The sequence below is a fragment of the Protopterus annectens genome, chromosome 3.part0, assembly GCF_019279795.1.
Source record: "Protopterus annectens isolate FY-2018-M chromosome 3.part0, PAN1.0, whole genome shotgun sequence".
NCBI lineage: Eukaryota > Metazoa > Chordata > Ceratodontiformes > Protopteridae > Protopterus > Protopterus annectens.
The window spans coordinates 432,180,407-432,198,134 of record NC_056731.1 but is presented as its reverse complement, the minus strand read 5'-3'; the positions used below and the strand labels follow the sequence as shown (position 1 = coordinate 432,198,134).

At 38.1% G+C, this 17,728-nt stretch overlaps 1 protein-coding gene across 2 annotated transcripts in view; it reads right to left on the bottom strand.

Annotated features, from left to right (window-relative positions):
• SEMA5A (semaphorin 5A) overlaps positions 1–17,728 on the bottom strand; it is a 2,688,572-nt gene that overhangs the window by 144,452 nt on the left and 2,526,392 nt on the right. For both annotated transcript variants that reach the window (XM_044064865.1, XM_044064863.1), the window contains one exon: positions 11,903–12,121. In XM_044064865.1, coding sequence (XP_043920800.1) covers positions 11,903–12,121 — 219 coding nt within the window. The remainder of the gene's footprint in view (positions 1–11,902; positions 12,122–17,728) is intronic.

The window sequence follows — 17,728 nt, the reverse complement described above, 5'->3', positions numbered from 1 at the left end:
CTGCTGCATGCAACAAATCTTGCATTTCCTTGTAATCAGGCTGCTCTGTATGTGTGCTCATTCTTTGTTTTAATTGAGACATCAAATATTGTTGATATTTCAGCATGTGAAACTGGCAATTTAAGGCCCTCATAGCTAGAGTAGCTGAGGTATATACTTTCCCCATCTGTCTAGTGCTCTAGAATCCCTTTCAGATGGTACAGGATTTTTAGCAATAGAGACCTTAACCCCTTTGGGACCCTGGGAAATGGTTTCTTGGTCAGCAACAGGGCTTTTATATAGGAATTTATGTGAGTCAGGGACTCTGTAGTATCTGTCTGGTTTGGCTGGTGCAGGAGGTAATGAATCTGGGTTAAGGCTAGATTCTGAATAAACATCATCCACAATGTCTATCTCAGGTGGAATAGCAAGGGGTCTGTGTTGGGGTAGTAAGAGGAACTCTTGGAGCCTTTTCTTAGAATCAGAGTAATCCTGGCCTTCCCAGTGGAAATGTTCTCTCATGGTATGTAAAGTTTCCCCAAAAGAGTAGTCTTCTGGGGGAGATGCTGAAGAAATAGACTCTTCAGCATCAGAGTCTTCATAAGGGGAAAAAAAGTACTCCTGTTCCTCAGAAGAATCTGAGGAAATGGAAACCTGGTCAGAGGAAGTGTAATCCTCCTCCTGTCTAGGCCTTTTGTCAGGCGGGGGATGGGAACCCCTGATTAGGGTAATTAAGTCTTCGGCCATCTTAAGCATCTGTTTCTTAGGCATGAGGCCGTGCACAGGAGACTGCTGTACAGGCTTCCTTACTTTTAATGGAGTTTTCAGTTTTGCATAGGATTTAATAGTAAGTGTAGTCGGTCAGAAGACACCTTCAGCAACTGACGGCCTTTCAACTGCACCGGAATCCCCTTCAGCCATGGAGTCGGAAGGGCCTAAAGATAAAGGCTCTGTCGGCCCTGCAATCTCCGCTTGGGAGTCGGATGCTGGCTGGGGTTCTAAATCAGCGGTCATCAGGGGCTGCATAGGCATCTCACTGAAAACCGGTGAACCGGCGACTGGCCTAGCAGAGGCCTCGGTGTCTGGTTTGGATCTCGGCTGCCTGTCCTTATCTTTGTGCTTTTTATGCATCCCGGTCATCGGTTGCTCTGATGGCATGGTATAATTAAATTTTCTACCAAAATAATGTCGAGCGAAATCAAACGTTTAATAGTCCGTTTGTCAAACCTAGCACAAAACCGACAACCTGTGACGTCGTGGTCTGGGCCTAGGCAAGGGATACAATAAGAATGAAAATCCTTATGAGGTATTTGCTTCCCACAAGAAATGCAATTATTAACTTTTTCTGACATCGGACTGAGGCAAGAAAAGGTTCCCCAATGGGGTACTTAGCTTTATTGAAGACTTCGGTCTGAAATTCGATTTGAAAATCTCAGGAGTCGGCCGACCAGCACTTGCGAACTGCTTCTGCTTTGGGCACTGCACGGCAAGAAAGACTGAAGAAGATGGTGTCGGCTGCCTCTTTTATACCCCTGTCGCACTGACACCAGGGAAGAAGCGACAGCAACCGACGCCGGACCAAGACTTTGGAACTATGGCCGACTGCGGGACCGCCTGACAGCAGATAACCCAAGTGTGATGACTGCAGCAGTGTAACACGATGAACATTTATATATTCACTAGAAACACAAAAAAATTCTCTCCTGAGGTTCTCAACACTTTACTCTGTAACTGTGACTGGACCCCCCCCCCCTAAAAACCGTCCCACTAGACCAGGTTGTAGCATATTTCAACAAAACATTTCTACAACACCTAGACACTGTCGCTCCATTGCACAAAATCAGGGTTAGAACCTCTATAAACCCCTGGCTCAGTAAAGACACCAAACATATCCTCAAGTCCAGAGACACTGCCTGGCTTTACTATCAAAAAAACAAAGAAACACAAAGCCTAACTAAGTACCAAGAACTGCGCAACCGTGCAACAAAATGCATTAGGCTGGACAAAAAATCCTATTATACAACATTACAAACTAAATACCAACACAACCCCCAAAAATTTTGGAAAAATGTAAACCAGCTACTAAAATCCACCCAAAAGGCTACCTCCAAGCCAACCACCTCTGACACTAAAGTTCCCATCGAAACACAATTCAACTCCCACTTTGTGAACTCAATTCTATCCTTAGTATCACAGGATAGTTCTTTCCTCACTATACCCCCCAACACAAATACCACTAATATAAGCTTTACCCTCAAAACAGTTTCCACCACTTCAATCAAAAGCATGCTCTCCAAACTAAAAACATCATCAACAGCAGCCGACCTACTCCCCAGCTATTTCTTGAAACTCACAGCAGATGCTATTGCTATCCCAGTCTCCACTCTCATAAAGAGATCAGTTGTTGAAAACTATGTACCCAAACTCTGGAAAATATCCTATGTTACACCCATACATAAAGGCGGGACCTCCTCTGAACTTAATAACTACAGACCCATTGCTTTACTCTCCCCCCTGGCCAAAATCCTAGAAAATACATCCATACCCATATGCTAAACTATCTCATAGAGAGCAACATTCTGTCACCTACTCAGCATGGTTTCAGACCTGCCCATAGTACCACTACAGCCCTCCTCTGCTTCACAGACACAGTACACCATCTCAAAAATGAAGTCCTACAGGTGTCAACTCTTTTTTTGGATATATCCAAAGCATTTGACACAGTCTCACACCAAATCCTGCTAAACAAATGAAACCAATATCATGTATCAAATTCCACTCTTACCTGGTTCTAAAGCTACTTAACTGACAGGTACCTAGCTGTGAAATGGGAAAACTTTCTCTTTTCAGTTGCCCATAACTACAGGAGTCCCACAGGGACATCTTAGGACCACTACTATTCACAGTCTTCACAAATGACCTCCATACCTCCACACAACATGCATCTATCAGTCAGTATGCAGATGACACTACCTTAATCTGTGCTGCACCCTCCTGTAAACAACTCAACTAGCATTCTCTGACATTGAAAACTACCTTACTAAAGCCCAACTTATCCTCAATCCAAAGAAAACTCAGCTTATGATTATAACCAGTTTTAACAAAACACTGATAACAGTCAATTCACTATTTACTCAACAAATGCTACTCCAATCACTTCAGTGGCACAAGCTAAGCTATTGGGAATAACCATAGACTCCCACCTAAAATTTGATAGTCATCTCAACTTAACTATTAAAAAAGTACATGTTAAACTGGGATCACTCTACCGTATCAAACCATTTCTTACCAACAACACAAGATCAGCCATTGCTCACTCCCAACTTCTATCCACCCTACTCTATGCATCTCTCATTCTGACTAATCTCAACAAAACTGAACTAAGCAAAATGGAAGCCTGCTATAACAGAATTGCCCGCTTTGCTGCAAATTGCTCATATAAAACTTATCATTGTACTGCTTTGAGACAGCTCCACTGGCTTGAACTGCCCAACCCCCTAACCTACAATCAGCTCTGCCTCTGTCATTCTATCTGTTACCTCCCCAATAAGTGTCCTGCCCTCAAAAACCTAGTACAATATCACTCAGCCAAAAGGCCTCTTAGATCATCAAGGAAACTACTACTAGAAGTCACCAATAGCTATAATAGCTTTGGAGATGCGCTATATAGTAGTTCAGTGGCTAAAAAATGGAACTCTGTCCCCACTAGCATTCAAAACACATCATCCAAAGCCTCCTTTAAAGACCTCATCAGGCAACATCTCAAGCAAAGTTGGCAGTGCCATGATTGCTCCCCAGGCTAGTGAAAGTGGATAAGGTACACATACTAAACCTAGAGTACTTTATAATAGTTTTTAATCTTACTCACAAACACTGGCTAATCTATAATGTATGTATTGTACCTGTGTACTCTGTATGTATTCTACCTATGTTCCAAATTTCAGCTGTACACCACAAATCTATTAATTTCCTTTATTTTTAAATTAATATTTTTTTGTTTGTTCTCTCCACTGTAACTGTTGATGTGCCGCGTACCACTGTAAAAACATGTCTTTTGTAATTTGTGTGTATACTGATCATGTGTAAATAACTAAAAATATCTGCAATTTTTCTTTGTGGAGCTTTTCTCCCTGGGCCTCTGCTGAAAAAGGGCTTTTTTGGCTCAGTCAGACACCCCCGGTTAACAAATGTAAAATAAATAAAAATAAATAAATAAATATGACAATGGCCTTTGAAAAGCCCCATGGGTACAAGAACATCCATTTCACTGATCTCAACTCCAGTTCATAAATTAAACCAATTTCCTTCCAAACCTTTAAACTAAACCCACTAAATACAGCAAAAAAGTAAATAAAAAACATAAATACTCCCATCAAATAATAAAATTCCAAATACTAAAATAAAGCAAAAAATCTACCCTTGCCATTGCTGCTAGCATGTGCTCTGGCACATAGATTAATTCAAAGAGTGACAACATATTCCCAACAAATCAAATGTTGAAAGAAAGAAAGGAAAAGGAAAAAAACAAAAACAAAAACTCATCTAAAAGTACAAAATATAAAAACTAGCTTCATTTGCAAAACCTAAACATACTACTCTAAAGCTGCATTTTAAAATAAAATTGCACATTATTTCACCCAACAAAATTAAACATTAACGTACCAAGAAAATGGTGAATAAATAACAGCTAAATGGAACATTTGGGGGTTTGGGTGTGAAAAATGAAATATGTAAATATTTAGCACTGATGGGAATGGAAACGTAGTTTTAGACTCATTATACAGCTCAGTGTGAAATCTTTTAGTACCAAGCATCTCAGTCATAAGACCCTAGACCCCCAGTTATTCCATGAAAAAGTACATACTAACATATGGCAAGTAGAAGTAATAAAATAAATCATACATTTATAACCACAAGTAATCATATATTTATAATTAGAAGTAATGCAAATAATCATACAGTTATAGTCAGAAGTAATACAAGTAATTATATATTTATATGGTCTTATTATTTATTTAAACTGCCACAGACAGAATCTGATACTTTGTTTATATTTATTAAGCACTTCCAACTCTCATTCTACAAAAGGAAACTTCATCAGAACCAATAACATTTGTAAGATTGAATGAATATATTAGCATAAGTAAGATATGGAAATTGAACCACTGAGAAAAAATATCAGTATCAAGACATTGCTTACATAAATATGTTCAAATTAATGTTTGGTTTAATGTGACGAAATTATAAATATGTTTAGTCATGTGTTAGTGGTGACCATTACAGCTTTAAATTATCTAAAGATATCACAACTTTTTTTAGAAGCTACTTAAACAAGGTGGTGAGTACTACTACTTCTGATTTCCACTAATGCATTTCCCGTTACAAAATGTTACAGCAAACTATTTCAGGAAAAACACTCACATTTTCATTTTCACCATGAACACATTTTCTTAAATTTCTTGGAATTTTAAAATTGTTTGCAAAATTTGGAGCTTTTCTCCCCGGGCCTCTGCTGAAAAAGGGCTTCTGCCCAATCAGATACTCCTGGTCAACAAATGTAAAATAAATGATAAAATAAACATTAAGTTGTTTTGTAATTTGAGAGATAAAAGTGTGCAATGACTATGAATGTGCCATCTTCATTTTTTTATTCCACTTTATGTTTTTTTTTCCACTTTTTTGGATTTTAATACAAGTAATTGGACAAAGTGGGGGAAAGGACAAAGTGCATCAGAACCAGAAACTAATATAGACTGCTGTAGTATTTAGAATTTGTTTTGAAACACAGGCTCTACTTGAAGTCTAGGAGCACAGCACTAAAGAATGACTTGCTTCAAACTAGGATTCAAACCCAAACTTCCCAGATCATCAGTCTACTAGGATTCAAACCCAAACTTCCCAGATCATCAGTCTACTGTTAAAACAGCCAAGACCTGGCCTTGACTTTGAAGCTTCATCTTTTCTTCTTACATACTGCATGTGCTAAACATGCAGACAGACATTGTACTGGAGGCTAAAAAGGTGTTCTTGCATACATGCCTTGGTTGTCAGTTGTTAGTGAAAAAAAATGGAGGAAAAAAAGCGTAAACGTGCAGCTGTACTTCTTTGTCGCTCATTGGTTTGTTTCTTCCGCTGTTGCTGGACTGTTTTTATTATTAACATGTATATGAATATATAAATATAGATATTAAATGCAGGTGTACATTAAATCAGATTTTATGGTTTAAGAAAAAGAAACAGTATTATCTTTTCTGCCGTCTTCAGATAAAATCTTCTCTCAAATGCTGGCAACTTTATCATCAGCTGTTAGAAAAGAAACCTTTACAATCAATGGCTTCTAAATGAAGATATACTGCTATAAGTTGGCCTTTGTCTCTTCCGCAATTTTTCTAACAATCAATGTGTACTTCTCGGTTACAGCTGGAACTTGCAGACTCAGCTATGCTCTCCTTTCAAATTTCCAGTGTAAAGATTTGAGTGGTCACTTGTATCAATCTAAAAAATCATGTTGTCACTTGAAACACACTGAGCAAATAAAACATATTGCATGCTAAATGATGAATGAAGCCATTACAATAAAAAGTACCCTTCTCTAGATTAGCCATAAAACAAAAGCAGTTGCTTACAAAGCATGTTAGCAACCAGTCAGTCTCTGAACGCTGAATATACCCAACTGCCTCTGCAATCTATAAGGCATCTAACACTTACAAAAAGTCAGGAAAAGTCTACATGGTTAATAACCTTTATAAAACATTTTAAAACAGAAAATGATAAACAGCAAATGTTCTGAAATCTGAGATGAGGGAATGTGCTACATTCTCAATTTAATCTCAGTTTAAGTGTACATCTCAGTGAAAGAGTACAACTGAAGCCAAGGAAATGTACACAACTTGGAGTGTCAAGAGCATCAGCTAATTACTTGTAACCATTCCTGATATAACAAAGTTATAATGTAGGTCAGAAATCACTATGAAAAGTACAGTTGTGTAAGTAAGCTTACCATAATAGCAGCTGTTTGAATAGATCAGTGTTGCAGTAGCAGTCAGAAATCACTAGGAAAAGTACAGTTGTGTAAGCAAGCTTACCATAATAGCAGCTGTTTGAATAGATCACTGTTGCAGTAGCCTTAACTATACATGATGTACCCTGACAAGGATCAGGCATCCAGCTAGTTTTCAATGCTTTAACGCACCTTCCATGTGCCATTACATCTGTTAGAGCTTGAAAGCAAACTGGTCTACTTATAGATGTATGAGCACCAAAAATCAATGCTTTGTTGCCTCAGAAACAAGGGAGCTAGAGCCCTGACAACAAAATACATACCAGGAGAAGAGGGTAAGACAGTGGACCACCACTTTGGCATAAAATAACGAGGGGAAAGGAGGTAGGGTGTTTGTATTGTACTTGTTTATACTTGTAGTGGAAAGTTTCCTGGAAGACCCCAGAATATAACTTCCATTCATGGAAGTCTGTCCTGGTCCTTTTTGTCTGCCACAAAATTCTGCACTGATGGAATGTAAGTAACCTATAGGGGTAGAGTGATCTATACAGCCATTTCCCAAGCTAGTAGGGAGTAAGATGTGCTCCCCTCCCCCATTTGTTTATATATCACATGATTGTGGTCTTGTCTGTGATGACTAACAGAAGTCCTTGTCTTCAAAGATAGTTCAGTAATTTGAGACAATTTAATACTGTCATAATTTCATTAATATTTATGCATTCATTTTGTACTGATGATCTCATAAACATTGCATTTTCTCTAGTTTTAAAACAACTCCCAGTGCAAAATGAGCTTTAATGAGTTGCCAGGGTGGGAAAGGGGCGGGCATAGATGGGAGACATAGTCTATCTACTACTTTGGATTGCCACTGTACTTGGGGAAGGTCCTCCTTCCTCTTTGGAACCACCTTGCTATGGGTTTTTAAAATGGTTGTTTCCCTGACTTTTACTTAACTGCTTGAATCATTTTTTATTAATGGAATCTAGACTAGAAGGAAAATTTCTGTTTTATTTGGGGATGGGGGATTGAAAGATCTGAATAATCCCTTGTATTAATTTCCTCATTTTGTTAAATTTCTAGAGAAATCAGCAGAGGACATGCCAAACAGAACTTCTTTATCTAGATGTGCATTCAAATTTTCTGCCTTAATATCCTCTGGTAAATTCTTTGTGTGGAGATAAAAAAATCTCTGCATAACAGACCCAGTGGCAGCAGCTCTGGGTACAGCATCAGCATTCTGAGAGAATGCTTTTTAACCAATGATAGTGTGGAAAGGAAGTTAGGAGAAGCTTTGTCACATGTGCTTGGCAGTTAACTGTTTGGAAGGCTAAATTGGATATAGTATCCACCCTCTTAGCAAATGTATCAAAGGATCTACCATCTTTTTATAATGGTATTGGGGTTAGAACCCATAAGACGTTTAGAAGAGGTTTATTGTAAGAGTGATACAAAAGGGTTTGCCCTGAGATTTCTAAAAAAAAAAATTAACTTGTGAATTTAGAAAACCTAGTATAATTTGTCAGATTTCCTGAGGGCTGGGGGCTGGCTATCTGGAGAACCAAAGGTGACATTAAAGACGTTAAACTTCCAGAGAAGCTAAAACTAAAGGCATAACCACTGGTTGAAAAGAATCAACCTGCAAAAAATCATAATGTCGCTACTGAGTCTCGGAAATTTCCTTCCATTTCCAATTAAATAACTCTTTCAGTCTGCAAATGACAACAATTCTGTCACTTGGGAATCTGAAGACATATTTTCCTTTGTTTCAATCCTTAAGAGTAGAAACCTGGGAGGCATACTTCAATATCACTTCCTTTATATCAGAATCTGAAGAGGAGAGGGATCATCTTCATTCTGACTAAGGAGATGACCCTGACTCTAGGGAATGAAAGGCCTTTGGCAAAAGAAAAACTTTTTTCTCTTATTTCTTCAAAGAAGGAATCAAAGAAGCAGATGTGTGCTCTAGCGTATGCATCCATTTCCTGGAAGTCTGGAAAGAAAAAGAGCACTTCAACATATGGCCATCTCCTTGGTATCAAACTCCTCCATAAGGGTCTACAAAGAATGGATGTCCATCCCTTCCTCCACTCCTGGCAAGAGGAGCTCTCTTGCTGTTCAAGGTGAGCATTTCAGCAGTCTCTGAGAACATGCCTGTCCTACTCACAATGTACTGCACGAAAGACTGTACAAACTAGGACTACACAAAATTATGGTTCAGGCAGACCACGTAACTAAAAATCACTCAGTTTATTAGTTCCACGGCAAAATAAAAAATGTTTTAGTACCACAAGTACAAATATATTCCACGGCAAGTGAAACAGAATCAAGTATGAAGCGCTTTTCGTTTGGTGTATTAACCAGACTTCATCAGATACATTTAATTCTGCAGCAAATCCTCTTTTTAAACTTTACTTATTAAATCACATGATGCCCAAACCATTAAATAACATAATTAAGTCAATTGGGGCATTTGTTTTCTTATATTACACCCTATCTGCTCAATTAACTGCATATTAAAACAAACATATATACATATGAATATAAAATAAAACCTGTATAAAAACATATAATAAATGACTTTTTAGAAACTGCTCAATCAAGTACTTTATCGCATCAAGCGTTTAAGTTTTAACACACAAGTGTTCGAACATACTTCATTCAACCCTGGTAAATGGCAAGAGTCAAGTCTCAATTGCCTTAACAATTCAAGTTTTTCTAAAAATAGGCTTGATGGACCAGTCCTTTCATTTATTAAAATATGGTCAATAGCCCTAAATTTAAATAAGTAGTTAGGATGTTCCACACAATGTCTAGCCAGGGCATTATCTTGTTTTTGCTTATTAATAGCATAAGCATGTTCATATACTCTATCACGTAACCTACGGTCCATTTCCCCAATGTAAAAAGCTGGACATATCTGGCACTGAGCTAAATAAATAAATAAATTTAGCTCAGTGCCAGATATGTCCAGCTTTTTATTAATTTATTATATGTTTTTATATATTATATGTTTTTATAGATTTTATTTTAAATTCATATGTATATATATTTGTTTTAATATGCAGTTAAATGACCAGATAGGGTAACATCATTGAAACAAGAAAGAATGGGGTAATATAAGAAAACAAACACCCCAATTGACTTAATTATGTTATTTAATGGTTTGGGAGTCATGTGATTTAATTAGTAAAGTTTAAAAACAGGATTTGCTGCAGAATTAAACGTATCTGATGAAGTCTGGTTAATACACCAGACGAAAAGCGCTTCATACTTGATTCTGTTTTACTTGCCGTGAAATATACTTGTACATGTTGTGGTACTAAAACATTTTTTATTTTGCCGTGGAACTAATACACTGAGTGATTTTTAGTTACGTGGTCTGCTTGAACCAGAATTTCATGTAGACTTCATGTGGAACAATGCCAGATGAGCTGAGAGAAGACAAAGGATACTCCAAGAATTCAGATATGGCCACAGCAGATTAATCAGCTGAACGTTCAGGCAAAGAGAGTGTTAGAATGGAGGATGAAGCATCGCTACAAACTTTTCTTTTCTTTACTTTTCTTGGGGACAAAAGGTAGGACTTCCAAGGAATTGAGACCTGCTCAACAACTTTGTGTTAGATATTTACATTTTTGCCTTTCTAAGTGTAGTAATAAAGAATCCTGTCTGCTCCTTAGAGTTTTGGAATAAAAAATAGAGATAAAACAGGACTGAATATCATGTTCCACCCCAATCAAAAAAGACAGGACATGTGGTGATCTACAACCACACAAACGTTTCAACTTTCGCTTAGCTATAAATGCATTAAAAAAAAAACAGGTACAATTTTCTCACAAAAATAGGAAGGAAATCTCCAATGGGGTAGTTATCTACCTAAGTGACAAACCTAGTTGACAGAGGATCCTGTGAAGATGTTGTGAATGGCAAGTCTTACTCATAGCTTCAACAGCTAGAAAGTTTTGATTTTCCTCACCAGTACATCTACGTTTATACCAGCTCACTCTCAAGTACTGCAGACACTGCGTGCATGGAAGGTACCCTAAACCTTTGGCAGCTGGCCAAACATCTAATTTTGGCAGGATACATCCCATACAGCTTAGGCTACTGCAACTGTGATCTAATGATAAACAAGGCCTTCTTGTGAAAGAAGTTCTCTGCTTTAACTGAAGGGCTCAGCTGTTACTGTTCAAAATCTGCATGAGAACTTATTTATTTTTCCCTGAACTGAAATGACAATGTCTGTTTATTAGCTATGTTTTTTGAACTAAAACATATTTACAGTCTACAAAGTGTGGAAGTAGAAACCTGTTTTGTTTTTTGAGATACTAAACTGTTAGTGACTGCATTCCCCTAAACCGGCACTAATTTTCTGCCCTCACTATCTACTGAGTTAATTCCTATTTGCCTTAGCAATGTATCAGTAAATGTGTTTAAAACAAATGCGTGCACTCAGAATCTACCTACTACTGGAATATAATAGTTTGTAATTTTTTTGAATCTTTGAATTGAAAAGCCTAAAGCTAAATGATCCAGAAACAGACCTACACAATTTAATTTTTGTATCATAACTCTTCTCTTTTAGCCAGCACCCCTTGTTGATGGAGTGATGAATATTTCCCAGGAGCTTAAAGGCAGTGTAAAACTTTTTCCCTTCCCTTACTCACTTCAGTAGAACTCTTACATGTTGACATCTTTTGAAGTACACTGACTGAAAGTTTGCCCTGAGGTTGCAGTATCAAATATTATGTCTCCGTATAATTCATAAAATGAGTTCAGCATTCTGCCCTTCATCTCTGAATACATAGATATCTCCCTTTCCTTTTAGTTTGCATCCAAATCACTGTGAGAAAGTATCAGGTACTGCATACTACAGGAAAAGAAGAAAAACACCACAGCAACTGAAATATTAAAGTCACTTACCTGGACAGGGCACAATGTTGCATTCCTGGTATTCCACTGGTGGGCCCAGACAGGGAAGTCCACCGTACTTTGGCTCCGGATTGTTGCAAGTTCTTTTTCGACTTCTGAAGCCTCTATCACAGTCTCGGCTACACTGGGTCCATGGTGTCCAGGCAGACCAAGCTCCATTGATGGTACGAGCAGAAAAACGACCTGAACGCAAGAAATCTCCCGACAAACCTGAAAAGAAGAAATATTAAGAATATTATAGCCACCGCAGTAGATATTCAGCAGCTCACTTGTAATCTTTCTCTTTCTATTCTTTTTTTAAGAAATCCTGAGGTAGTTTTACATTGACAATATAGCAGTGAGAATGGGTTTAATCCTGAAAAGGTCCAAACAATGTTTCACTCAGCTCTGCTATAATCCTTCAGTGCACTTACAGGTTTGCAAAGAATTTTTGGTGCAATTAATAAAGCCACAAAACACACACATAGACTGGAGTAAACGGTCACTATCCAAACTTTACTGTGCACAGTAAAGTTTGGATGGTGACCATTTACTCCAGTCTCTGTGTGTGTTTTGTGTTTTTTTGAGCATTTTTTACTGCTTTTGCAGTGGTGTGTTTTCTACAATTATAAAAGGCCTTAAAGTAGAGGCAGTTACATCAATGATATATGGCCCCATATTAGTGGTATTTATTATCACACTTGTTAGACAGAGAACATTTAACTTAATACACTGTGGCAGCTGGCCCTGGGAAATAAGAATCTACTGTCACTGTTTACAGCTACTGGGTGTTACACAGTTGGCACCCCAACAGGAAGTAGAGCTGCTGCAGCTTTACAAAGTGCTGTGCAATAGTTCTGCCATGCTGCCTTACTGGCTCTATGGCTGATCATCAGGTCGCATTTTGTTAAATTGCTTTGCTGAAAAAAGCAGTTGACGTTGCACATCACTGAATGAAACAAAAAAATCTGAAAAAAAAACCCAGCATTTTTGCCGGGAGGTACACCCCATCTGGACCTACCCAAACTAAATATACTGACTTGATGATCATGCAACACTGGAGGTAAGGAGAAACCTCCGCATTTTCACTGTTAAATGATCTCACCAAATTTATTGGGTAGTTTAAAATAAAATCAGGGAATCAATGAAAAGGAGTCAATGACTTACAATTTGTCACAACACTACAACAGGACTCCCACTAAATGTACATATCTCTGTCTCACGTAGATTAATGTATGACAAACTTTACATGAAAGATTATTATTCAAGATATGTATCATATGAAAGCTATTAGCTCAAGAGGATATTCAGTTACCAGTGACATGCATGGAGAACTTTATCTTTTTTATTCTGTCTTAATAAAATTTTATATACTCTTGTAGCCAGTGCAAAATATTAGATCTTCAAATGGATGCGATGCTTGGATGCAGACCCTGCTGCCTCCTTTGAAAATGCTCCCCAAAGTTTCAGAAACCTAATACTTTTATAAATATTGCTCACTCTGTAATCATTTTGTAACAATACTTTTACTGAAAGTGAACAGAAATACTTTTTTTCCAAACAGAACTGCAAACACTTATGGCGAGCAGCAAAATCAAAGCAAAGCATAACTGAATATACCCCAAAGATTCTTAAAGGCTAATTTCATAGTAGACATGACCTGTGATCCTAGTTCAGCACATGCAGTCACAACGAGCATTTTTGCTAGATTTCTGCTCTAAATTACAAACATGTAGTCATGGCAACAAATTTCAGCATGGCTGGTAGTTCTCCACACCTGCAGAGTACACTGCTGACTGCCTGATGTAAAACGTAAGTTCTGCAGGTGCTGACTTACTGCAGCAAACTGTTGGAATCGGTTCTGGTGGTTGTGCTCCAGTTCCTCCACTCCACACGGATAAAATGAGCTGCAGCCAAAAGTCTGCTTTGTTTCTGCAGCAGTATTTTAATGGCTCTATGAATCCTATCCAAAATGATTTTCTCAACCAGACTCCATGCTACAAGGTGTTATGTATTACTTAAAATATGACTTTGCACCAAAGATGTTAAAACATATTTCATACAAAATTTTGAAACTACAAATATCACATTTAAGACATGTCAGAATGGTGCTATGTTGAAAATGGTGAAAAACACTAAAAAAACTATAGAACTGTTCGTCACTTGAGAACTGAACTGATTCCATTTTTTTATATTAACTTGAGATTTTCAACACAACCATTATATGTAACCACATAACCATTTTATAACATGATGTCAATAGCAGAGATTAACAGTTCTTGCTTAAGAAAAGATTTTGTTCTGAGGTGCAGGACACACATGCTTGTTAGTATACTGCTATTATAACCAGTAAGAGCAGCCTCACCAGGTGAATGCTTGTTTAAATCCCTTCTCTCAAAAAAAAGAAGAAAAGAATGAACTTTTTTGTTTTTTCTCATATAATTAAGTGACCTATGGCCATGTGGCCAGGGACTTGGACTGCTACAGAGGTATAAATTATTGTCAGTACTCATTCATTAGCCCTTTCTCAATCCAGCAAAACTAAAGGGAACAGAAGATTGTCTTCTGCGAGCTTCCAGTTTCTCAATCTGTGTCATGCAATCAGATAGCAACTTAATATGGATCTTTAACCCACTGCAGCATTTTTTTTTACAAATTTGGCTGTTGTACAGGAACTAGTTGACTTCTTGCCATAGCCAAGTACTCTATCCTCCACGCAGATGTGTGCGTTGATTGGCTACTGCTAGTGCAGCAGCTCTAACTTGCCTCTTTTCCCTACCACCCTCAATTCTCCAGCCACCCCTGAATCATTCATTTTTTTACCACCACTATCACCACCATCAAACCACTACTTTGAATCCCAGCCACTCCCCTTAAAGCAAACGTATAAACACCTACCCTGTACTTTCACTTCCCTCTTAAAGCTTGCAGCTATAATGAACTCCAAATTAATCCCAATCCAGCACAACACATTTCTCAAACAACACTCATTCTCTCCAATATAACATGTCTACTCAGCCCATCAACTTACCTACCCAACCGGATATCTCTAAACAACTTAAGCAAAGAAACTTCACACATCTACCTCAAACTACACTCCATCCTCACATCTCTAAACCTCCCAACCCTATTACATAAAAGCACAATAATTACACTAACCCATTCAAACACCCAACTTAGTATCAACAGTCAGTCTCCAAACAAATATCTTTATTCCTAAAATCTGCTATATTTGTCATAGTCCTTATTAACAGTCTCTGCATCAGAAACTTTACAGAAACAGGATGGTTTGGAGGGGCAGGTATATCTCATAGAGAATACCACTGCTGTGGAACAGGCTCCTCCTCCACATAAAAAATAGTTCATCCCTGTCTATATTCAAGCACAACTTAGATCTATGGATGAGAAACAGAAAATGTACTTGAGAACTGTCCCCTGTACAGAGACAGCTCCTAAATGCTTTATCCCATGCATGGGTCCCCTCAAATTATGTATGGTATTATCCCAGTTATTCTCATTAGGGGTAATATAGAGTTATCAACCATGGGATGGGTAAGGCCAGTCTCTAACCAAATGGGATGGGTTACTTTGATCACAAAAAGGTAGCTGGCTAAGATTAAATAGTTCACGAGGGCAGCTAGCCTAGTACTTACCTATGAACCCATGAACCTATGAAACTACCACACACTAAAAACAATTTAAATTCATACTCTTCAGTGTAGGAAGCATAAAAACAAGCCAGAATTTTAGAACTACACTACTGCAATAGACTGGGAGTCAAAGAACTGTGGATTAAAAGCAGATGCCCATGATCTTTCATTCCACATTCCAAACTACAATTATTATGAAAGTAACTGTTGACCCGGAGCTAGGCATGGAAGAGGAATACCATGCCTAATGAAAAACAACATAAAAACAACCCTCATAGCTCACAACAAATTAGAAAATGACCATGACCCTAACTGGTCTCTAGAGAATATCCACATACCAAAATGGAGAAACTCGATAGCCTAGCACAACCCCCCTACCCCCCAAAACAGGAACCCAACCCATCACAGGTTATCTTACCAGAAACATACTGTACAACTTTCCACCACCCCTACAACAAGATATAATAATAATACGTGACTTTAACATTAACCTTACATTTCTCAAGCTCTTTTCCAAGCACCAATTTCCACTCCACAATAACCTTTAGACACAAATCTCAGGAAAACATCACAGCTTTTATCAAGGAGCTTAAACTTACAAACTGGGCATACGTTCTCCAATGTACCAGTCCCAATTCCCTTGGCATTTCACTCACTAGCACCCTCCTCTCCCTGCAAGACCAATTCTTCCCAAAAACCTATGCCTCTTCCAAGCCACCTCTCAACAATGGAATGGCAAAGAACATAAAGCTCCCTATAGGTTAATACAATACCTTGTACACCTGGAAACAAAATCCCACACAAAAACAGGAACCATTTCACCAAACTAAGAAAACAAGTCAAGAAAGACATTTGAAAATATATAGCTAACCATCTACAAAATTTCCAGCATAGATTAATTAACAAACCCAAGCAATTCTTGAGACTTGTAAACTGCATCACAGGGTGCAACTCCATCAAATCTGACCCAGCAGACAATGCCATTACATCCAAATTTAACCCACTTAACCCCAGGACTTCCTCTGACAGTTTACTAATATCGTCCACACATTCAAAATAAACATTCCACCTTGTCTCTTCACTCCTCCTTTTATCTTAAACAAAAGTACCAAAAAAGAATGACAAACTATAATGCTTCAGATCTCCCTAGGCTAAGACAAATTGCTTCCATGGTTCATTGACGTATGTCATGAGCAAATGCCTCACTCCATCCACCAGCTATCTGCCAAATTATCAACACAATGACATCTGAAAACAAGCACTAATCACCTTGGTTCCTAAAACCACACAACTCTCCATAACCAAAGACTTAAAACCAATTTCAGTCCTCCTATGTCTACTCCCAACTTTCTGACTACATCCAGAAAACCATCACACTAACTGCCAAACATCATGGATACTGATCTGGCAACAGCAGCAGCATCGAGACAACATTTTTCGCTCTTACTGACGATATAATTTCAAACATGGACATGGATGGTTCACTGGCACAGCCTTTGCTGATATTATCAGGGGTTTCAACATAGTGGGCATAACCTGCTATATAACTCACTTATCTCCTGTGGTAATACTCAGCATTCTCTCTGCCTTGGTTTAGAAATTTCCTACATAACCAACAATTTAAAGTCTAAACAAGCAAGACCTACACTGCCTCTTCTGCCCTCAGCAAAGGAGTGCCACAGGGATCAAGTCTAGAACCTCTGCTCTTCTCATTGTTTCTCAGTAGCCTTCCACTTATTTCCCACAAGTCAATATAATATTATACACAGATGATATTGGTCTTTTACAGGTCGGGCCCTAAACCTGAGGCCATGAAATGAAATCTTGAAGATGATCTTAAACATTTTTCCAAATGGCTCAATGAAAAGAAATGTATTCCCAACACAAAATAAACTAAAACCATGTTCCACGCAGGAATATACAATTCAAGGCAACCTCAAAGTTACCTTAGAAGAGAGTCTGGTTAGATCAAAGTTTTAACTTCCAAACACAGATCCCTAAAACTATAAATCAAAGATAAATCCTTCCTGCTTTGGGCCTTGAAAATCTCACTGTTCCTATCCCCCGAAGGAAGAGATACCACTGGTAAAGGAGTCCTTCTGGCTCACTCTTTGCACAATCCATCTGCCAAAAATCTAAGAGTATTCCAAACAATGGCTAATAACATGATGTTTTTGTTTTATGGAGA